This window comes from Hemicordylus capensis, chromosome 4 (assembly GCF_027244095.1).
Source record: "Hemicordylus capensis ecotype Gifberg chromosome 4, rHemCap1.1.pri, whole genome shotgun sequence".
NCBI lineage: Eukaryota > Metazoa > Chordata > Lepidosauria > Squamata > Cordylidae > Hemicordylus > Hemicordylus capensis.
In genome coordinates this window covers 292,166,169-292,190,262 of record NC_069660.1, presented here as the reverse complement: position 1 = coordinate 292,190,262, position 24,094 = coordinate 292,166,169, and the positions used below count along the sequence as shown (strand labels likewise).

Below are 24,094 nucleotides of genomic sequence, written 5' to 3'. Positions count from 1 at the left end.
GTGATCCTGATAGCTAAGAAGCTTGACCATTGTGATAGGGACTGGACTGGATTCAGAAGTTCAGAAATTTAGGTGCCATGTGGGAGACTGTTCTTGAGCCTGAGGTTTGTTTGTTTTTAGAAAATTGCATAAATGTTTTTAATATTGTTTCCCGCAATTGTTTTACAAGTGATCAATGTTTGGCATTCAGATACACATTGTCTACAGTGTGAGAGCTGGAGGTAATTTTATGACCACAGAAATCTCAGTTCCAACATTCACTATGAAGACCGGCTGGCATTTCCTTAAATATAATGATAAGCATTCCAATCCTGAGGAATCTCCAAAACATAAGAGAGTGTCTGCCAGGAGAGGCAAAAAGAAGATGATTTAACACTGATGATCTCTGTGATATGTGGCGAAGAAACTTAAAATTCAGGTTTCTTAGCGGGGAAACTCTATGTATATGTTCCATTCAGTTAAGACAAGCAGGCATTGTGGGTTAGATTTGATTGAAAAGATACAGGCAAAAAGATGCAGCTTTTTCTGTAACATGGACTGAAATATTTTAAGCCAAATATTTCAAATTCTCAGTGTTCAACTTCCTGCCCCACCACCAAAACACATATGAGAAAAATCAGCTTTCCAATATGTTATTTCCTTCAGTATTGGAAGCAGCATTTAATATGACTTAGTGTGTATGTTTGCTTCAAATGGATATATTTGTATATTTGCTTCAAATGGATATGTGTATAAATGTGTATATTTGCTTCAAATGGATATGAGGAGGCTGATACAACCATAGGTTTCCTTTCAGTGTTTCTGTATTGTGTTGGGCAAAATTATTTTTTGGGAGAAAACATTTTTAATTTTTCACAAGGTTTTGGATTGGTCAAAAAGTAACAACTCCCTAAACATTTAAATACTAGTTATTTATATTGATTCCACCTCCTTCCCATGACGTGTGTGCATATGTGTGTGTGTATCTTTTTGAACACAAGTTTATGGGAAGGTGGTGTATATATTGCCATGCGCACGGGTCAGGGCCTTCTCTGTTGTTGCCCCCTAGACTCTGGAATGCTCTCCCAGTGAATGTTCGCTTGGTTTCAAACCAATTCTTGGTTTGTTTTATGCTATAAACTACCTAGAGACTTCAGTAGTGGGCAGTATAAAAATTGATTGATTGATTGATTGATTGTTTCTTGGTGTTTTATGGTTTTAATGTTTAATTGATTTTAAGATTTAAAATGTAACTTTTACAGAATTTTATTGTATTTTAACTTTTGTAAACTGCCTTGAGATGCATTATGAAAGGTGGTATAAAATTGAACAAGAAATTTTTTACACACACACACACACACACACACACACACACACACAACATACAAAAAAGCAACATCAATGAAAACAATATGCCACTTTTCAAATATTTAGCAAGAGTAAAGCTGAAATCATACATTAAAAGTCCGAGAAGTTTGTTATCATTATCATCATTACTACAAATGCTTTGACGTGCCACTTACAACACAGCAAAGAGGTGGCCTGTCTTCTGTGCGCATTGCACTGCCTTAGATCACAGAGGATCACAGAGGTTAAAAGGCAGTGGCTGACACCCAGAGCAACAGAGCACATGCAGAATGAGCTAGAAGGTAGCTAGATGCACTAAAACACTGGAATTTATAGACGTGCGCGGTCATGCTCTTGCCCAAATGTCCCCATTAAAACAAATGAGATGCACCACAGTTGTGCAAGTGTGCTGGCCCTTCTTACACTCCAGACTTAGCACAACTAGCTAGCACAACAGTTTTGTGCTGGTGCAACGTCCTTCTGCAAGTGGTTCCTTCCTCTGTATGTCAGTCACTGAGGATAGAACTACACCAAATGTATGGGGTGCCTGCTTCCCAAAATGGCGTCTCCTGTTGAGCTCTCCCCCTTCTTCCCTTCATCATCTAGGAACACTTTACCCATCGTGTTCCAAGTATTCCCCTGCCCTAAACAGCAGCATTATGTGGGTGGGGACAGGGAAAAGAGAAATGCTATTGTGTGGCTCAATGAGTTTGTGAAATGGATGTTTTTCTTTTGTTTTCCCACCTTCCTCAGGATGCAGAATAGAGAACTGCGATTCTTGCTTTAGTCGAGACTTTTGCACTAAGTGCAAGCCTGGGTTTTATCTTTACCGAGGTCGTTGCTTTGGAGAATGCCCTGATGGCTTTGCCGCCTTAGAGGAGACTATGGAATGTGTGGGTGAGTGTTTATAGAAGACGTTGTCCATGTCAGCTCTGGTTTTGCAGTACCTGAGTGGCTTTAGAAGGGCCTTTTGAAGTTTTTCTTCATATGGTCCATATAGGCTGCACCACCCATTTGCGTTTCCCAACTGTCCCAATTTTCTAGGGATAGTCCTTATTTTCTGGTCCCTATCCCTAGTAAAACAGTGCCTCCCTCTTATCCCTTTCTGGCAGTCATGATTGTGGATCCAGGACCCCTTCCAGTTAGGCAGAACGTTAAGGAGATGAGACAGGGTGAAAAAAACCCTATGATCTAGACCCTGGATGACTCCTTGCCACTGGGATCCCCCAAACCAGGAGAACCAGGGGAGCTAGAGCCAGCACCATGACCCAAGGAATATGAATACGATGAGTATTTATATACTGCTTTTCAACAAAAGTTCCCAAAGCGGTTTACATAGATATAAATAAATAAAATGGTTCTCTGTCCCCAAAGGGCTCACGAACCTAAAAAGAAACACAAGATAGACACCAGCAACAGCCACTAGAGCGATGCTGTGCTGGGGATGGACAGGGCCAGTTGCTCTCCCCCTGCTCAATAAAGAGAATCGCCACTTTTAAAAGGCACCTCTTTGCTCAGTTAGCAGGGGTCATCTGCTAAGAGGAGTCCCCTGAGGACCTACCACTCTTAGTAGAGGTCTCCCAGCATTACTGGAGCTAGAGCTTAAGGTATCAGGCAAGGCGCCTTTAAGAAACAGAGTGTTTCCTAGGGAAGGGATGGAGCTGATTCACTTTGCCTGATTGGTAGCTATACAAACCATCCCTCTGCTGCAAGAAGCTGCAGACTTCCTATGTTGTAGTGCTCCACCTCTTGCCTCTGGAGCTGCCTGAGGTCTGCTGTGCTCTTGGATCCCTGCTTTGCAGGGCAACCTCAACCTGGAATAGTATAGAAAGATGTTGGGAATGCCCTTTGAATGTTTCTTCAAGATTCTGCTGCCTTCTAGGACAATGCTAAATCTTTGGGAGACAGGTGTATCTCCACTAGTGCATGTGCTTGCAAAGATGGATGCAAAATACGAGGGCATGGCTTCCTTCCAACCCCATCCCCATAAGTGACTATCTATATAGTTTTAATATAAAAGCAGCAACAAAGAACTTCCTGCAATATGTAATGAGGGGGTTCCTCAAGCAGTGAGAATTGGGGTGTTGCTATAACAAAAGTATGTCTCGGTTTCCTTCCTTGAAATTTTGGAAAGTATGCATTTATGCTGCATTTTTGTGTGTGCTTGTTTAATACAAATTATTCTGCTAACTGTCTAAGCTCTTTGGATGTAGAGAGAAGTTTACAAGTTCACACATTACATCACTGCATAAAATCTTTGGCTAGTGTTGGAGCATAAGCTAAATGGAAACTGCTAATGTGCCATCATAAAGTTAGAGCAATGCAATTCATCTTCTTACCATTAATAAAACTAGAGTAATGGTTCCCAGGGAAATTTGTGTTTCTGAAACCTGATGGCTTTTCTCCAGGTAAATTGTAATGATGCTCTGAAACACTTCTGTACTTAGTGATTTCATTTTCCTTGCTCATAAAACAAAAGAAGGCTTAGTTGCTGTGAAACCGTATTCCTCATTAAATTTAAAAAACACCAAAAAAAATTAAATACCCCAGACATTTAATGACTTCTGTCTTCAAGCCAGATTGAAAATTGACACTGGACAAAACTGAGAAGATAGCCTTGGATGAACAACCATGGGGCTGTTCACACGAGTGCGCATGCGTGGGTTTGGGCAGAGGTGAAGGCAGGATTCAACCTACCTTTTCCCGGACAGTCGCTCACAGCTTGGGCAGTATGGAAGCCCCGCACCCACATGGCCATAACTGCTGGTCAGGAGAGGTCTCGGCAGCGCTGGTATACAGAGGGCAGGACTTGGCCCTGGCCTCCGTGAATCCCACAGTGTGGTGTGCAACATGCTTGCTGCGTTGGGGGATTCCCCCAAGAAATTCCTCCAGGCGCCCGCCTCTGTGTGCAGCCAGGCTGAAAGCAGCCTGTGCTCACATACGAATAGGTAGCCTGGAGTAGCAGAGTGCTTGCTCCCTTAACCTCAACTAATAGTTGGGCTTAAACCCAGGCTAGGCAGTGATGGGGATTGGACCCAATCCCAGCGGTTCTCATGTGCAGCGTAACCCGGGTTGGGCGTCCCTAGCCCAGGTTAGGCTGCACGTGAGAACAACCTTCATATATTCCATATTCTTGGGTTTGTGAACCCCTGGATTGTGGCCTATACGTGAATTTCCTGAGCATCACAATTGTGTGCCTCGGGATTTGATGTCCCCGTTATTTATTTTAGCTCAAAAACTCCTTGGAACAGGGATTATCTTCTTATACGTGCATATTGGTGGTGCTTGTGTACACAATAAATATAACCATCCTTGCACTCTCTTGTAACCCCTTGTCTTATGCAGTTCCAGAAAACTGCCTTTGACTCCAGCTGCTGAGCAGCTCCTTTAAATGTCAACTCTGAAGTGTTGCAGGAGTTAACCATGAATTGAACCTCGGTTTTGTTTTTATGCTAGCAAGATGAATTGCACTTCAGACATATTTTAAAGTTGACATTGAAAAAAAATATATATATATACACACACACACACACACACACACACACACACACACACACACATTTTTATCCTGCTCTTCCTCCAGGAACCCAGAGCAATGTACATAGTTATGTTTATCCTCACAACAACCCTGTGAGGTAGGTTAGGTTGAGAGAGAAATGACTGACCCAGAGTCCCCCAGTGAGTTTCATTGCTGAATGAGTATTTGAACTCAGGTCCCTCAGTCCTAGTCCAGCACTCTAACCACAACACCATGGTGGCTCTATCCCACGTCTCTTCTAACTCTCATCTGCTGCCAGGGACTGGCATTGGGCAACCATTCCCTGAGGCCACCTTTGTGACCAGAGCCTTTGTGTGGTAGTAGCACAGTGGCCCACCCAGTTGGCTCATAGCGGTTTGCTGAGGGCCTTCTTCAGAAGGCAGGAGCCAGCCCTGTCTGCTACCTCCCAAGTTCATCTTTTGTTCCGTTTTCACCTTCACCCATTTATGGGAGTGGGTGCGGGGTCAACATATCCACCTTGGTCTGCACAGGTGGAGAAATGACGTTTGGGTCTCCCATGCCCTATCCTTCCCACTGGGAGACCAGGGAGTGTTGCTCATGCTTTAGTGCAAGGGTGGCGAATCTGAAGCTATCCAGGTTTGTTTGTTTGTTTTTAACTACAACTCCCATCATTCCCAGCCAGAGGCTGGAGATGATGGGAGCTGTAGTCCAGCAATAGTTTGAGAGGCTCAGGTCGGCCAACTCTGCTTTAGTAGAAGGTAGACAAAGCAGGGCATGAGAAAGATCTTCAAAAGGCTTGTGTTTAAGGGGACAATGACAGGCATATGCTGAGGTCCAGACTGGTTTAGAGGTCCCTGCTAGTGTTGCTGTCTTACCAGCACTGATGAATTGTGGGGCACACTCTCACTTTGCATCTACCCTGGTCAGGCCCCCCCAAAGTGCAGTGATGATTCTGACCTGGTCAGTCCTTTGAGAAGTGAAGTGTGCCCCAGAGGAACCTGGGATGTGCTCTGAATTTGCTTCCACTCATTAGCCTACCATTAGGAACATAGGAAGCTGCCTTATACCAAGTCAGACCGATGGTCCATCTAGCTCAGTATTGCCTACACAGACTGGCAGCGGCTTCTCCAGGGATGCAGGCAGGAGTCTCTCTCAGCCCTATCTGGAAATGCCAGGGAGGGAACTCATCCACTAAGGGGACTATCTTAAAGTGCTCACACAAGTAGTCTCCCATTCAAATGCAAACCAGGGCAGACCCTGCTTAGCAAAGGAGACCATTCATGCTTGCTCCCCACAAGTGGTGCAGCGGGGAAATACTTGACTATCAAGCAGAAGATTGCTGGTTCAAATCCCCGCTGGTACTATATCGGGCAGCAGCGATATGGGAAGATGCTGAAAGGCATCACCTCATACTGCATGGGAGGAGGCAATGGTCAACCCCTCCTGTATTCTACCAAAAGAAAACCACAGGGCTCTGTGGGTGCCAGGAGCTGAAATCGACTTGATGGCACTCTATCTATCTATCTATCTATCTATCTATCTATCTATCTATCTATCTATCGTATTTATTTCATTTGTACACCACCCCAAACTTTCGTCTCTGGGCGTTTAACAATAGTATAAAACAAGTTAAAATATATACAAAAACTTAAAACAATTTAACAATTTAAAATCAACCACGAATTAAAATCTTAAAATTCAAGGTTTAATTTACCCACAAGAGCAACTGCCTTATACTCAGTCAGGTCATTGGTCCATTCAGCTCAGTATTGTCTACATGGACTGGGAAAGTAGTCTTCAGGTTTCAGACAGGAATTGCACCAGCCACTGAGCTCCGGCCTCTCCTCTCTGAAGTTGGCACTTCTAGGTTGGTCCACCAACCTAGAATTGGACATGCATGTTTATTTCCATGCAGAAACTTCACAGGATATGCTGATGGCCTCTAGCTTAGGTGGCATTAAAAGAGGATTCAGACAGTTTATGGAACACTAGTGTTTTCAGGCCCATTGTAATAACAGGCGCTAGTAGGGGAGAGTTTCTTCCCCCTGCCCCACTCCCTCTCGCTTTTGCCCCCCCATCCCGCCCTCCCAGCTGCCCGAGACCTCCTTACCCGAAGCAGCCCGTGACAGTCGGGCGAACTAAAAGCAGATTTTGCGAAGAAGAGAGGAGCTGGCGAACAGAGCTCCTCTCTGTGCTAAGCCTCTTTCCGAACTGGTGCTTTGGGCGCAAAGGACGCCTATTGCGTCCTTTGCGTCCATAGCGGCAGTTTGGGCATTGGCTTAGCATAGAGAGGAGCTCTTTTCGCGAGCTTATCTCTTCTTTGCAAAATCTGCTTTTAGTTCGCCCGACTGTCACGGGCTGCTTCGGGTAAGGAGGTCTCGGGCGGGTGGGAGGGTTGGAGGGAGGTTTGCGGCTGCGGCAGCGGCCGCGGAGGCATTCTCATGGGCCATTTTGGCCCTTAATCATTTTGTGGGGGAGCGGGGAAGGAGAATTTGGGCAGCTGGGAGGGCGGGAGAGCGGGTGGCGGTGGCGGCCGAGGCGGGAAGCATTTGGGCAAGGGCAAGGGCAATTTTGGAGCCGGGCTAGGGCTCCATAGTTTTCAAGCTGCCCGTCCTCGGCGGTGGCTCTGCCGCCGCCTCGGCCGGCTTCCCCATCCCCTGTCTCCCCGTCCCGGTCTCCGTCTCCTCTGGCCGAGGCAGCGGCTCTGCTGCCGCCTTGGCCAATCTCCCCTGCTGCCTCTTCCCTGGCTTTTTCACGGCGGCCGCTTCTGGCCGCTCAGCATGGCCGCTGGGTGCTGGCGGTCGTGTCTCCCTCGGACTGTTCTGAGCATGCGCTCTGCGCATGCCCAGAACATCCGAGGGAGGCACGTACACACGCTTAGTTGTCCATGGACGGACACCAAGCCTTTTATTAGAGAGGATAGGAAGCTGCCTTCTGCCGTGTCAGACCATTGGTCCATCTAGCTCAGTATTATCTACACAGACTGGCAGTGGATCTCCAAGGTTGCAGGCAGGAATCTCTTCCAGTCCTGTCTGGAGATGCCAGGGATTGAACCTGGAACCTCCTGCATGCAAAGCAAGTGCTCTACCACTGAGCTATGGCACCATCCCCAGAAGCCTATCAGTGGGTAGCCATGCTAGCCAAATGAAGCCTATAGGTTTAGAAACAATGTTCCTCTAAATACCAGTTGCTGGGAAGGCAAGCAGCAGAAGGTAGTTGCTTTCTTTTCCAGCTGAGGCTTCCCTAGGTAGTCATTGTTGGAAGCAGGATGCTGACCTAGATGGACCCTTCCTTTGATTTGTTAAGGCTTTCTTATGATCGTGTGTACTGAGCCTACTATCACTCAACTGGAAAATAGAGATTTACACAATTTTTAAAAAATTGCTATCTTACCCAAAAGCAAGTGCTTTTGGAAGGAAGGAATGAAAATAACAGCAAAGGCGGGGGGGGGGGGAGAGAAATGTATTGCCGAATAGGGTTTGACATATATTAGGAGTCATTTCTGAGAGAGATCCATTTTTTCACTTGGTGGTGCTGGGGTTCAATAAGGTTAACCTGTGGAAATTTCCTCAGCCTGCAATAAGCCCATACTTCACATTTGACAGAATAGTAAAATCTACCAATTTTGAAGGTGAACATTTTCATCCCACACCCCTCCCCTGGTGGCATGTATTTTTGGAAGAGCATAATGCAAGTATCCAAAGACAGAGGACGCTAACTTGTTATGTGTTTGTTTGTTTGTGTCTGTTGTTGTTGGTTTCCTCAGAAGGCTGCGAAGTGGGCCCGTGGAGTGAATGGGGAACTTGCAGCAGAAATAACAAGACATGTGGATTTAAGTGGGGCTTAGAAACAAGAACGAGGCAAATTGTGAAAAAGCCGGCAAAAGACACAATACTGTGCCCAACCATTGCAGAGTCTAGAAGATGTAAAATGGCCCTGAGGCACTGTCCAGGAGGTAAGCACACAGAATGCCAGAACAATCTTCCTGAGCTCTTTTTCCTGACTGAAGCTTTGCTTGTTTAACTTCGATAGAACATTTTCTTGATATTCAAGACTCGGAGAAGCCATCCAACTCTTCTTACACCACCTCAGTCAGCCAGTACAAGTGCTGGAGCAAGGTCTGCAAGTGTGCTGTGATACTGTTCTTAGGAGACAGTCCTACTGTATGGAACTCTGTTCTGCAGTAATGTAAGATGAGATTCACCTCCTAAACCGCATGCTCCTAATCTATTCAAGAATATGAGTAGAAGCCAAGTCAAAAGAAGCTGGGTTTTTTAAAAAATATGCATGTGTGGTAGCAAGATGGGTTGCAAGAGGCCATGAGAGGAAGGATCATAGCTCAATAGCAGAGCAAATGAGCCCTATTCCAACATTACGTTGCACTGTCTTTAGTATATTAGATGTCTAATATACTCACACTGTGTGGATGACTCTACTTGCATTCATTTTAAAAGTGAACCTGGGTACAGGCCCCTCAAATGTATGGTACAGACAGGAAGTATCTATATATTTAATTATCCTAAACGTACCCGTCGCTAATCCCATGCGTGGCAGCTCTCATGAGAGCAGCTGCCTGGGGATAGCGACGGGGATGGGAGACAATGGCGGTGGTGGGCTGGCCTGGCCTGGCCACCGGTCGGCCAGAGGAGGTGGTGGCAGGCTGGCCTGGCCATGGTCCAGCCACCAGTCAGCGAGAGGAGGCGGCTGCGGGCCTGCCTGGCCTGGCCGCCAGGAGGAGGAGCTGGGAGGAGGAAGCGGAAGGAGGCGGCAGTGGTCCGGCCTGGTCCTGGCCTTGTCACCGGTTGTCCGGAGGAGGCGGTGGCGATGGGCTGGGCAGGCCTGGCTGCCTGCTGGGAGGAGGAGGCAGGAGGAAGTGGCAGGCCGTCCTGGCCCGGCCACTGGGAAGAGGTGAGTAGGACGAGGTGGCAGGCCGGCTTTCAGGCCGGTCCCCAAGCCAAAAAAGTTTCTGTGTGGGGGGGAGAGGAAGTGGTCCAGCCAGCTGGCCTGCCAGAAAGTGCGGGGGGCAGGACAAGCGGGCGGGAAGGGAGGGGGAGCAGCCAGGAAGCCAGCCATAAAGCTGGGCATCCCGGCGTCGTGGTGGTGGGTGGGACAGTGGTGGTTGGTGGGCCGGCCGGAGGCGCAGATGCTCTGTGCCCAGCCCAGCTAGTACTGCTGAATGATTGTACTGCTGTGCACTATGCACAGATTGTACAAGTAACTTGAGTATAATGTGTCAATAAGGCCAGGGGTGTATCAAGGGCCCTGCGACAAAAAGTGAAGGCGGGCCTGTTCTCCCCTCGCCGCCTTCTTCAGACAGGGGTGAGGACGAGAGCAAAGAGCAAACTGTCACCAATCAGTGAGCCCCCTCTCCCTCAGTGGCCCAGGGACATTGGTACCCTCTTGTTCAGTTCAAGCTATGCTTCTGAGTAAGTCTGTTGTCTGCCTGCAGAAATTCCCTGGTTCTGTTAAAGGAGATCTCAAACTATGTTGTCAGAGTATAGCTTCCATCAACCCCAGCCACAAAGGCCAGTGTGGCTGGGGATGATGGGACTTGTAATCCAATAACATCTGGGGACCCAGGTTTGAGAGTGCCTAATGCCACCTAATGGCACAGCAGGGAAATGACTTCATTAGCAAGCCAGAGGTTGCCAGTTCGAATTCCCGCTGGTATGTTTCCCACCTATATCGGGCAGCAGCGATATAGGAAAGATGCTGAAAGGCACAAACTCAACTGCACAGGAGATGGCAATGGTAAACTCCTCCTGTATTCTACCAAAGACAACCACAGAGCTCTGTGGTTGCCAGGAGTTGACACCGACTCGATGGCACACTTTATATAAATTAAAGGATCAGAAAGCAGGTTCTGTGAAATCCTCCCCCCTCCTCCTCCTCCTCCAGATTTTTATATCCCACTCTTCAAGCAAGTTCTCAAAGCAGAAAAAGAAATAATATATAAATAAGATGGCTCCCTGTCCCCACTGGGCTCACAATCTAAAAAGAAACATAAAGCAGATAACAGCAACAGCCAGTGGAGTGATGCTGTGCTGGGGTTGGAGATGGCCAGTTGCTCTCCCTCTCTAAATATAAGAGAATTGCCACTTTAAAAGGTGTCTCTCTCTGCTCAGTTAGCTTTTGGTTAGCTTTTTCCCCCTTTAGCTTTGCTCAGTTCTGCCGGAAGAGCCACTGTCAGTCTAACTAGGCACTGCAGAGCAAAATGGACAAGGGTTTGAGGCAGCTTAATCTGTTCATATCTAGGCCCATACCTTGTGTTTTCCTGGTCAATGTGTGGTTAAGGCTGTATTGTGCCCACTGTTTGCTGTCCTCTCTAGAAAAAAAAACCCAAGTCATTTATGGTGTGACTGTATTTGTGTGTACTGTATAAAAGTCGGAACATCCTAGTGTTGGACATTCTCTAGTGTCTCTGTAACTATAGCAGAAATGCCGGAAGCAGTAAAGGAAGTAGTATTCCGTGACTTTAAGAACTCTAATCTCCATAAATATCTGTTAAAAACAGTGATGATAAAAACTCCCTTCCTAATAGTCTCTGTCTATAAACTCACAGTGACATATGTGGTACAAGTATTAGATTATATAACCAAAGACAGTCCTAGATTGTGATGGATTAAACTGAGAGCAGGAAACAAGGATATTTTTGGTGGGATAGGGTCGGGAGGGTGGGCGTTTGACATATGCTTCCTATTTCTGTCTGTTTTGTTTACATTTCATTTTACTATTTATGTGGTCTGCCTGTATGCACAGTGATAACTGTAGAAGCCACTTGTGCAGATCCGTGCCGGAGGAGCTGGGTCTGTGCGTATAGTTTTGTGCTTGGACATTCATACTTACTGTGGATTGAGATGTTATTTATCTGTCTGTGCTGCTTTACGGGAGCTATCAATTACAGTACCTCTTTTCCTTTTATGTGCATGGAAATGCAGCTGTAAGCACAGCGTGACTTGCTGTCATTCCTCTTTCCTGCAGTAATATTGTGAATGCTGTTTCTCAAAAGATAAGAAAATAATCAGGAGAGAATGACAGGCAGCATCATAACCCACACAAGCAAAGGGAGAGTTCTTAAGATGGTGCTGGAAGGTAGCAATCTATTTTGTGAAGAAAGCCCAATGAATTTTCAGCAATGACTGCCCTAGGCAGGGGTAGGCCAGCTGTTGTTAAACTACAATTCCCATTATCCCTAGCCACAATTTATGGTGGCTGGGGATGATGGGAGTTGCAGCCCAACAACAGCTGGAGAACCCACCCCTACCCTAGACACATGTAACTTATTCTGGTACCCTAGTTTAAACAACTCCCTCAGGAATACATTAGCATTGGGCATTCATCATAATTTAAACTAGCTTAACTTGCACAGAGCATCTGCACGCTAGTGCTTGATTGCTTCTCTCACCCCCTGCCCCAGCCCCTCTCACCTCAGAGATCTCTCCACCCTCACCTGAGTCTCACTCCTGTTCCTCCTCTTCCATTCCGTTGCTTCCTTCCCCTTTACCTGTCTTGGTCACTCCGCCATCCCTTTACTCCATCTCCCTCACCCCTCTTGGTCACAGCTGCAGCATTGTGGCACCTATTGGCCATGCCGCAGCCCCCTATCCCCAGAGACCTCCTCATCCCCATCCTCACCCGAGCCCTTCTCTTGCTCCTCCCCACAGGAGCAGCAGCAGCAGTGACTGACCTTCCTCACTGTCGCCAACACCATGACCACCCGTTCCCCTCAGGCCACTGACAGGCCCGGGCCCATCCCTTTCCTACCTGCCTGCCTCCACCAATGGCCTTGGTAACCCTATGTGCAGCTGTGGTTGATTGGGCCCTTCATTGCTGCCACCGCTGCCATGGCCACTCGTTCCCCTCAGGCCGCTGACTGGCTCAAGCCTGTCCCTTGCCCTTCCTTCTTTCTATCTTTCCCTCCCTTCTTTCTCCCTCTTTCTCTCTCCCCCATTTACTCTTTCCCTGTCTTTCTTCCCCTTTCACCCTCCCTCCCTCCCTCCCTCCTTCTTTCCTTTCTTCCTTTCTCTCTTGCTCTCCCCCCCCCTTCCTGAATTAAGATCTTGTTCATCTTGTTTCCTTATCTAATTCACACAACAGCCTCCTTCTCCTGAAGGGGCTCTTTCCTCCCTCACAACCCCTCTCTTCTCAGACCCCTGTCCACTATCCTTTTATATATATAGATTCCTCTCCTCAACAATCAAGAACATCTTCCAACCAGTAACAGTTGCGTTCCAACTGACCTTAACCATCACAGGCTCCTCCCCCCTATCTGCATATGGAATCCCCACTCTCCAATCACCACAATGCTTCTGCTTGAGAACTCTCACGAGAGCTGCCACACATGGAATTAGCCATGGATATGCCTTAGAGAATTATATATAGATACTGTCTTCTAGCATCCTCAGGCAAGGGCAGGTGAAACTTTGATGTATATGGGACCACTGCCTTACAGTGACTAACATCCTCACTAACCATATAGAGGTGATATGTACAAACAACCTCTACAGTGCTTAGTAATCGGGGGGGGGGGGATACGCAGATTTTTCCTTCCCCCAGATGTGCTCTTTAACATAAAAGAATATGTCCCTGAAGCCTGCATGTGTTAATATATTTGCATTTGTTAAAGAGAGGCGCCTCTATAGTTTCCTTGTCCCATGTCATAAACGGTGGGACAGAAGTACAGAGAAGGGCGAAGATGTGGCAAAAAGCTAGAAGAGTGATGACTGAAAACTTGTAAGCCATGTGGTTTCTATCAGAGGTCTGGATTTGATTTGAGGGCTGCTTGCTGCTGTAAGAATTTTGAGGTTGCAATCCTGTGCCCACTTACAAAGGCATAAACCCTGTTGAACTCAGTGGAACTTACTACTGTTCAGACTTCCTTGGGATTGCACTGTGAATGTCTTAAATGACATTTCATTATTGCACACTGAAGTATTGCTTTCCATACTTCAATTTCAAATGACATTTTGGAATGTCTCAGTGGTGGTTTTTCCTGATACTTCTTGGTATGGATATAACTTGACTCCTAGGATCAGGGAATTAGGTTTAGATAATGTAGCTATAAAGAGTTAGCTTGTATCAAGTGGAACCAAAGATCTTTCTACTGCCTAATTGGATCAACTCCCCAAGATCTTCGGCAGAGCCTTCCCCAACTCATCTTGCTGCCAGTATGATGCCATTCCTTACCACACACTTAGCACAGTCCATCCCTGACTAGTTATAATCATTTCCAATAGTGTATAATCTAATGACTCTCTCTTTGGGGTTTTCCCTTACTCTTCCCCACCACCACCCTGCCTACACAAGTTTAGCTGCAGTGATCTCTGTTATCCCATTATTCATCTGATGTCCCCTGGGTTCTGCAATAAATTATCCCTTTTCCTCCATAGCAGTTTCCACCTTTTAAATATTTCTAGGCTTTCCTCACATCCCTTTATTAATCATTGTGGTCCTGGGCCACACTTTTTATGACTATTAAATAGTTCATCAGAAGTCAGTCTTTTTGTTGCTCTTTTAGGAGTGCCTTCATGAAATCCCAGATTTTTCTACCAGTAATTATGCTCCATAACAGTTCTCCCCCCCAGCAAGTGCTTTCTAAAAGTTAGAGATAGAAGGGCAGATGGAATAAATATTCACAGCAAGTTTATGAGCATTAAGGTCGGGGAGGCCAGTAATGAGTTTGCAAGGAGAATGGAATGTTATCCAGGGACAGTGACCTGGAGAGCCACGAAGGAGGAGGAGATGATGAACCACTCCGATACCACTCCGATACGTCTAGGGCACTCTCTTCAAAATCCACAGTGAATGCAGCAGGATTGTTAAAGTCACAGCAAAGCTAACGAAAGAAAAGTGCTGCTAATTTTTCAGACTTGGGTGCCAGCCAAGCTCTGAAATTAATACTGAAATCTGGCAGGCTAATTTGTGTTAACCACAATTTTGAAATGGAAGGAGGAGGAAAGAAATATTTGCAAGGTCTTGGAGGCAGATGGGTGATAGCTCTTCTCTGGCCTTTTTCTGCTCCCCACCCCTTTTTAGGGACTGAAGCCAGTGATGCTTTTGGTCTTGCACTGGGGCTGTTAGGACTTCATCTATGCATGGCAACTCATTTATCATTGTCAATTCCTAGTGAGGACTTCTAGTCTTTCACATTTCCTTGCAATGAGAGGGATGACTAGCCTGAGTCAGTAATCAGTGTGTGGGGCCCAGTAGCCACTGAGGCTGGGAAGGTAAGAGGCACAGTGGTTGAAATGTAGTACATAAGACCAGCCTTGCTGGATCAGGCTTCCTGTTTCCTACAGTGGCCCACCAGATACCTCTAAGAAGCCCACAGCAAGGGCATGCCCTCTCTCCTGCTCTCTGCAACGGGTATTTAGAGGCATCTTGCCTCTGAGGCTGGAGGTGGCCTATAGCGATCAGACTAGTAGCCATTGATAGTCCTGTCCTCCATGGATTTGTCTAAGCCCTATTTAAAGCCATCCAAGCTAATGGCTGTCACCACATCCTGTGGCAGAGAATTCCATAGATTAATTATGCACTGTGTGAAAAAGTACTTCTTTTTGCTGGTCCTAAATTTCCTGGCCATCAATTTCATGGGATGACCCATGCTCTAATTTTAAAAATCTCTACCATGTCTCCCTGAAGTCACATCTTTTCATAAGTAAAAAGCCCAGTAAACATTAAGGATGTGCACAAAACCAGTTTGCCTGGTTTGGTTCGAGTCTGGGCATGCTCGGTTTTGGCACCCCCAAAACAAGGGGCCTGGTTTGGTTTGAATTTGAACCAGTTTGGGCCCAGTTTGGGGGTGCCATCCATGTTAAAATTTGTAAACAAAAAAAAAGGAAAGGGAAGTGGACTTACCACTGCCGAGGGCTTCAGCAGCCTCGGGAGGTGCTGCTGTGGCCACAGCGGGGTGTGTATGTGTCTCTGGAGGTTCGGCCTCCCCCCACCGGCCTCTCCCCAGTCTTGTATGGGCTGGTTCAGCCCATTTAGGGGCTATTTTGGCCCTCTGTGAATGCGCAGCTGCCATTTTTTAGGCCGCCGCACATACGCATGAGCCAATTGCCCATTTTGGTCTTCAGCATTTAATCAGTGCCTCCAGTACTTCTGTGGCATGGCATTTGAATTGTGGTGCTGACATAATGTGGCACCTTGATCTCTCAGTTCTCTTGTGGTGACTATATTACCTATTTGTTTCCCCCTTATGTAAAGGGAAGGGTCAAGTCATAAGCTATTGAGGTAAAATAGAGTATAACTCCAATAATTCATTCCTTGACCCTTCTCTTCCATAGTTGGAATATTCATGAAAATTCTGTGACATCATTGCTACTCAAGTAGTATGGCTTTTTAAAAAAAGCAATGATTAACCTATAGTAATAGTTCTCAGGTGTTGACAAGATGGCACCGTATAATACAGTGGATTTGAGATGTGTTGGACACATTGCCCAGATTTGTCAAGCCCGCTCATCATTATTGCTTCTTACTCATTCATGATAATGTGAGGCACAGTTCTGAATGTATCACATCTGATTATGGGGCTTTGAGAAGGAAGGTGAAGGACCTTGGGACTCAAATAACATTCTCATCAATTCTTCCTATAAAAGAGAGAGAGGACTATTTCAAGAGACTGACCATTAAGCACATTACAACTACAACTACTACTATGAATATTTATATAGTGTCTTTCAAAATATGCAGAAGTTTCAGTTTCTGGATTATGCTATGAACTCCCTTAGTGAAGGCCTATTGGCAAGAGATGGGCTGAAGCTCATGAGGACTAGGGGAAATGTGGGAGAAGCCTAACAAACTAAAGTTGTTTTAGTTTTAAACTAAATTTTGTGAGATGGAGGTAAAAGACAGAACTTAAGTACAAAGGTAAAGTACTGAAGATAGATACTTGGGTGCTACAGGAACAACTGGGGTTGTAGTAGGGTTGCCTAGAAAACTCCTCAGTAAAATATCAGGAGACACATTGCAGCAGAAAAGCAGAAGTAAAATTCAAAATGACCTTGATAAAATTAAAAACTGGGCTGAAATTAACAAAATGAAATTCAACAAAGTAGAATACAAAGTTCTGTGGGTACTCAAAAACCAATCAGTTACACAGGTATACAATAAGAGATATCTGACGATCATCGTACATATAAAGAGGATCTCAGGATCGTAATCTGTGATAAGTAGAACATGAACCCTCAGTGATAGGCAGCTGTAAAAAAGGCTAATGCGATCTTAGGATGCATTAATGGAACCAAATTTTCCAAGTCACAAGAACAGTTTCACTTTATTCCTTACTATTAGACGTCATTAGGGATGTGCAAACAGGTTCGACATCGACTGTTCAGGGTTGAACCAAACCACCCACTGTTCGGTCCAACCCTGGACCAACCCCCCCTGGGGGTTCACGAGTGTGTGTGTGTGTGTGTGTGTGTGTGTGTGTTTGTTTACGCTTACCCCCTCTGGGAGAGTTGTCCAAGGTGGCGGCAGGTGAGTGTGTGTCCATGGAGGTTCCTCCTCCCCCCAGCCTCCCTTATTCCAGAAATTGGCATGGCCTGGGTCATGCCAGGCAGAGGCCCATTGCGCAGGCATGGCGGCCTCCAAAATGGCTGCAGTGCTAAAGGGGGAAGTCCAAAAACCAGCCAAAGAGCAGCTGAACAGCCAATTTCTGGAATAAGGGAGGCTGGTGGGGGAGGGGAACCTCCGTAGACACCCACCTTGCCCCGCTGACACCTCGGACAACTGCCCCAGAGGGGGGGTAAGTATAATTTTTTTTAAATGCAACCACCCTGGTCCAAGCAAAACTGGGGGGGGGATGATCAAGGGGATGCTGGACCGAACTGGCTTGGTCCAGTCTGAGTCCAGTTCGGACTCAAACCGGACCAGCAGGTTCTGTGCACACCCCTAGACCTCATCTGGACATCACACTTTTAGAAGGATGTAGACAAATTGGAACAGGTTCAGAGGAGGGAGATGAAGATGGTCAATGTTAGAGTGCTGGACTAGGACCAGGGAGACCCAAGTTCAAATCTCCATTCAGCCATGAAACTAGCTGGGTGACTCTGGGCCAGTCACTTCTCTCTCAGCCTAACCTACTTCACAGGGTTGTTGTGAAAGAGAAACTCAAGTATGTAGTACACCGCTCTGGGCTCCTTGGAGGAAGAGCGGGATATAAATGTAAAAATAATAATAATAAGATCCAGAAGATAAGCCCTATGAAGAAAGGCTGAAGGAACTGGATAGGTTTAGTTTGGAGCAAAGAAGACTAAGGTAAGACACGATGGCATTCTTCAAGTATCTGAAGGGCTGTCACAAAGAAGAGGGGGAAATATTGCTGTCTGCTGTCCCAGGGGCAGGGCTAGATCTAATGTGCTAAAGTTACAAGGAGGTGGATTTTGGTTGAAGATTAGGATAAATTTCTTAATGGTAAGAGTAGTTTGTCAAATGAACCTGTTTTGGGGTAGACTCTTCCCCAGTGCGAGAAGTCTTCAGGCATGGGGTGGATGATGATCTAGGGATGCTCTAGCTCTCGATTTATTTATTTTTTGCATTGAACAGGGGTTGTACTAATTGACCCCCAAGGCCCTATTCACATGTTATGTTCAATGCATGTTCAATCTGTGTACAGTGTACATACATGCAGATCTGTACACACACAGTTATTTTCATGTTATGTTGAATGTGTGCACAGCAGTACACTTTTTATCTGTACCATGCATTTGAAGGATCTGTACACAGGTTCACTTTTAATGTGCAATCCTGTACATTCACACAAAAGCATGTCCATGTGTACAGACACCCATATACACCTCTGAATGGGGTTGTAGAAATATGAAGATATAGATGTAGTTCTCCTAGCAAGCCTTTTGCATTAGTGACTCCTTAAAATGCCCATTTTTATCCATTTTGGAATGATGCACTCCCCCCTCCCAAAAGAGTGAGTTAAAAAAAGTGATGTTAATGAATAATATTAAAATACTACTGGGGGATGGGACTGGCAATGTTTTAAAATGTCCCACTTTCTCAGTCCACTAATAGCTCAGGGGCACTATTAAGTGTTGATAAAAAGAAGAAAGACAATTCGCTGTTACCTAAATGTATTTTCAGCTACTCCAAAGCTTTCCAAATTGATGGGTTTGGGATGTCATCCAGAATCAGATTTTCCTTGGGAAGAAAACACTTTAACGCGATTAATAGCCTAGCTTTGTTAATATCTTTGCTCTTGCTGTTACCAGAAATCTCAGGTTCTTGTCTTGTTAATGCTAGCTCCAAACTCTGGTTGCTTTGCCAACAGTTGATTCTGGGTGACCTGGACTGAAGCCCTTCATTTCACAGGTGAAAGCATCAACTCAAACACATTAGTATGGTACAGACCACTGTAGAGGCAGTTATGTTTCCATTAGTGCCCAGCTTTGGGATGCCAAGAGACAGTTATGTAGTTCTTATGCCTTTCACCTCCAAGTTTTTTTCAGTCTGAGCTTTAAGAAGGCCATGAATATGGGGCCACTCAATTGGACTGTTACAGACAATGGACATAGATACACCTAACTCTGATGAAGTTTGTTTCAACACTACTATGTTACTAGTCCACAATACCCTATAGCAATGCATTCTACGATAAATCATGACACTTTTAGAGTGGAAGGCCCAGTCTAATGATGGGAAAGTGCTTTTAGTGCCTTTATTAAAGAACCCTGCTTTGCTAGGTCAGTCCGAGGTCAATTTAGTCCAGTATTGAGTTTTCTGGGGTGCTTGACCAAATGCCTTGGGTACTCATGAGCAGAGCGTGACAACAATGGCCACTCCTAGGGTTTGTATTTGGTATTCAGAAATATACTACTTTACTTTGAACATGGAGGCTCCATTTGGCTGTTGTGGCTAATAGTGGTTGATAGATGTTTCCTCCAAGAATTTGCTGTCTTGTCTGTTTGGCTCTTGGTTGTTCAGAAGAAATAATTAGCAGTACCTTTCTAATTTGACATCAGTTGGCATATGGAAGATGCATCCTTCTGATTCTTTGTGTCATGGTGGTACAACTGGGTGTACTTCCTTGGTCGATATAAGTTGCAGGGAATGATTCAAAGTGACCCACTATCCTTTTTGCACGGGTGGACTGAAGCAGGTGGGACTGCACAGCTTTGAGCATCTGCTCAGCTACATGACCTTCTTGTGTGGGTGCATCTGTGTTCATTGCAGTAGCACAGTGTTCACCTGGGTGTCAGCCACTGTGTCTACACTGAACCTACTGTCAGTCAGCTTCATTGGATGACTCTGAGTACTAGTGGTGAATGTGGGGGGCATTCTTGTTTTTCATAACATCCATGACTTTGTAAAATCCCATCATGTTCCTCAGTAGTTTTAATTTGCTAACAAGAAACGGTAACTGTGAACATGGGTGTATGTGTGTGTGTATGTGTGTGTGTGTGTGTGTGTGTGTGTGTGTGTGTGTGTGTGTGTGTATAAAGGTGCCTATATATTTTCATCAGTAGGGTTTATAGCAGCTTCAGGGGATGTTTTCATTCAGGAAACTGATGAGGGACACCTCTCAACACCTCTGCCTCAGTCCAATTTGGGAGGCTCTGGCAGTTGTTCTTGAGTTAAAATTAAAGTGTCTTTTCTATTTTGGCTCTTGGTTGTTCAGCACGAATAATTATCAGTCCCCTTTTAATTGCACATTAATTGGCATATGGAACATGAATCCTTCTGGAATGACCTTGGAGTTCTGATTATTATGGCTACAGAGGGGAACAGGAAGTGGCAGAAAAAGGAAATGAAAGGAGGGCTTTTCTGGGAAAGTGACTTCATGTTTTTACAATAAAATGGCTATTTGTCTTTCCTCACATTCCTATCCCTGTTAGGCAGTGTCAAAACTTTGATTTTTATCTGTGATTTTTAGGACAGGTAAATCTGAAGCCAACATTCCTTAGTTGAAGACCAAATTACATAAGAGGAAACAATGTAAATGTATATCTGCAATTCATTTGGTATCCTTTAGATACTGTGCAGGCAATACTATATCTTCTTCTGAACAGTCTCTTCCTCTTTAATCAAGACTTTCTGTGGTCACCAGGAGTTGACACCGACTTTACCTTTATTATTGGATAGACACCCACCATGAGGTGGAATATTGTGAGCCTGTTCTCACGGCCACAGAAGTCCAGACTCTCCACACACCCTCCACAGGGCCCCCAAATCCTCCTTAGTCTGTCCTGGATGGTGTGGACATTGCCGGGTAGCCAAGTGTTATCATGACCTGTGCCCGATGCTTTAGAGATAGAGTGGGGAGTGGGGAAAGAAATAAGTGGGATGGGACTATGTTAAGTCGTGTGTTGAAATGTTTCTGCTAATGCATATTGGCATGGATATACCTGTTTTATATTCTCACATTCTTGTGAGTTCAGTTGCTGTTTGTGCCCTCAAGAACCCGCATGTTAAAGATGCTGTGTTTATTTTTTTTTATTGCTCAATTTTGTCACAGTGTGTGTGTAGGAGGAGGTATCTCTTTTTTAAATTTTCACCAGTTATCAGTAATGGGTGGAACTTGGAAAGAATATTCACCAATGCATTAATTAGACTTGAAGAGAATATTTTGGAGAATTATTCTATCCATTCTATTAAACACATTGAAGAATATTTTTTTCCAAGTCATCTTTGCTTCTTTGTAACCAAATATTCTATCGCCTTGTGTTCTGCTGAGATATTGCTAATCTTTCTGGAGATTAGCAAGATTGCACACAATGCTTGACATCCTCACTAAATTTGCTAGAGGAAGTCCTATTTAAATTTAATTGTCCTTTAGAGTAATTCCTGAGGTGTGATATTGAGTAACCTAGTCTGGATGTCAGCCAACATGTTTTCTAGTATCATTTTGCAATCTCCAAACAGAAGAACTTTTCAACCTGACTGACATTCTTCCTATCTGCAACTGGTTCTGTAATCCAGTTTCCTGACTTCACAATCCTGGTTGGAGAAACAGTTTTTGCTTACAAATTTTCCATTGTTGTCAAGACAATGCATTTAATTCTCATTGTACTCTATGATCAGCAGACTTCAAGACTGGGCAATTTACATGTCACAAAATGACAATAGTGCAAATGTACTAATTTTACAGTTGTTTTGATAATTTAATTATCCACTAATCCAATCTAATTTGTTCAGGACTGTGGCAACCAGGATCCCATTTCTTTATGGCTGGAGCTAGCTGACAGGATGCCCCCCGCCCCAGTCCCGGTGCAAAAGCTGAAGATGCTGTGATAAAAGTATTGTTGTTCATGGTGTGCACACTCCTTTCTAATTTTTAAATGATTAAACGTATGTCTGTTAAGAGCTAATAGCATACCCGCCAACATGTCCCTATTGTCTGCTGAATGGGAAAATAAGGACATGTTGGCAGGTATGTAATAGTGGGTAACAGAGATGTGTGTGCATAAGAGCAGAAGGTTCCAAGTTCCCTCCCTGGCATCTCCAAGATAAGGCTGAGAGAGGTTCCTGCCTGCAACCTTGGAGAAGCCGCTGCCAGTCTGTGAAGACAATACTGAGCTAGATAGACCAATGGTCTGACTCAATATATGGCAGCTTCCTGTGTTCCTTTGTTCCTATGTACCATGGGCAACAATGAACTTATCATATCACCAGCTCTCTAAAAAACTAACTGTACTGTTGTCCCTCTCCAGCCTTAATGAAATCATAACTCGGTACAAGTATGAAACCTAAATGCTGTATTCCTGTTTAGAAGAAAGTACTATCCCTGTTGAGATTTTGTCTGATGTAAAATCAGGCCCTTGGGGAGAAGCTGTAGCTCAGTGGAAGAGTTCATGTTTTGTGGGCAGAAGGTCCCAGGTCCAGTCTTTGGCATCTCCAGGTAGGAATGGAAAGACCCTGCCTGAAACCCTGGAGAGCTGCTGCCTAGCACTGCAAATAATGACCAGCTAGATGGATCAACGGTCTGATTCAGGAAGGCAGCATCATATATTCAGAATGGTAACCCATGATGAGAATGTTTGGGTTTGATATGCATTACAGGGTATATTAACAAGACAATACAGGCCCACATATTAGTACATAGGAAGCTGCCTTCTACCAAGTCAGATCTTTGGTCCATCTAGCTCGGTATTGTCTACACCAGGGATTCTCAGCATTGGGTCCCCAAATGTTATTGGACTTCATCTCCCATAATCCCCAGCCCAAGTGGCCTTTGGTTGGGGATTATGGGGGTTGAAGTCCAATAACATCTGGGGACCCAATGTTGAGAATCCCTGGTCTACACTAACTGGCAGTGGCTTCTCCAAGATTCCTGGCAGGAGTTACTCTCAGCCCTATCTGAAGATGCCAGGGAGGGAACTTGCAGGTGCTCCTCCACAGAACATGCAGATGCTCCTCTACAGATCTTGGCCTCATCCCCAAAGGGGAATATCCTACCATGCTCATGTGTGGTCTCCCATTAATATGAAAACCATGGTGGACTTGCTTAGCAAAGGGGACAATTCATGTTTGCTACCACTAGACCAGCTATCCTATTAATACTTCTTGTCCATCTGTGGAGCCAAACCTACCACCTATTCTCCCCAATGTTGATGATCCACCTGAGTGACATGACTGTGGCAGGTGCATCTAGAAATGATGTCATGTAGATGCACCGGCCAACCTTGTTAGAAGGGCTGAACCCAGAAATTGAGCTAGATGGGCCTGGACATTGGGGAGGAGGGGTGGTGGTGGAGGTTAGGGCAGAGATAATTGGTGGAGGTGCATAAGAAGCACCAGAAAGGCCAGCAGGTTTTTCCTGTGATTCAACGGAGCAGTTCACAGGATTGTGGAACACGGGGCAGGCTCAGCTAGATCCCTCCTTTCCCCAGAATTTCTCAGCACAGCAATATTGGAAACACAAAGACTATATTTTGCCCTGTTATTCATTGAAATCAAAGGCTTAAAGCAACAGACCTTGGAAATGTGTGTGTCGTGTTGACAGAGATTTCCAGACCATTCAACGTCAAGCTGTCCTCCTTAGATCCTGACACCACCATCATAACCACCAGTCATTGACAGTGAACAAGTTTAGTGACTCAACTGGTTACCTAGAGAGTTCATGGCTGTGTGATGATATGAATGCGGAATTTGTTTTCCTTTCATGACAGTGGAATGTGTCTACTCATTCAGCTAACACATTGAACTTCTATGGTCCTAAGTAAACATATGCCCAGGTTTTAAGATGTGTGCAGCCTTAACAGAACCCTATATTCTGACCTGCCCACAGTCCCTGTAAATAATTCCTGCTAGGCCTGA

The 24,094-nt window shown here is 45.3% G+C and overlaps 1 protein-coding gene across 4 annotated transcripts in view; it reads left to right on the top strand.

Moving 5' to 3' along the window:
* Positions 1–24,094, top strand: part of RSPO2 (R-spondin 2) — a 175,754-nt gene that overhangs the window by 100,169 nt on the left and 51,491 nt on the right. For 3 of the 4 annotated variants that reach the window (XM_053242749.1, XM_053242750.1, XM_053242752.1), the window contains 2 exons: positions 2,080–2,223; positions 8,592–8,780. In XM_053242749.1, the coding sequence (XP_053098724.1) occupies positions 2,080–2,223; positions 8,592–8,780 (333 nt within the window). The remainder of the gene's footprint in view (positions 1–2,079; positions 2,224–8,591; positions 8,781–24,094) is intronic. The other variant, XM_053242751.1, reaches the window with a different exon arrangement.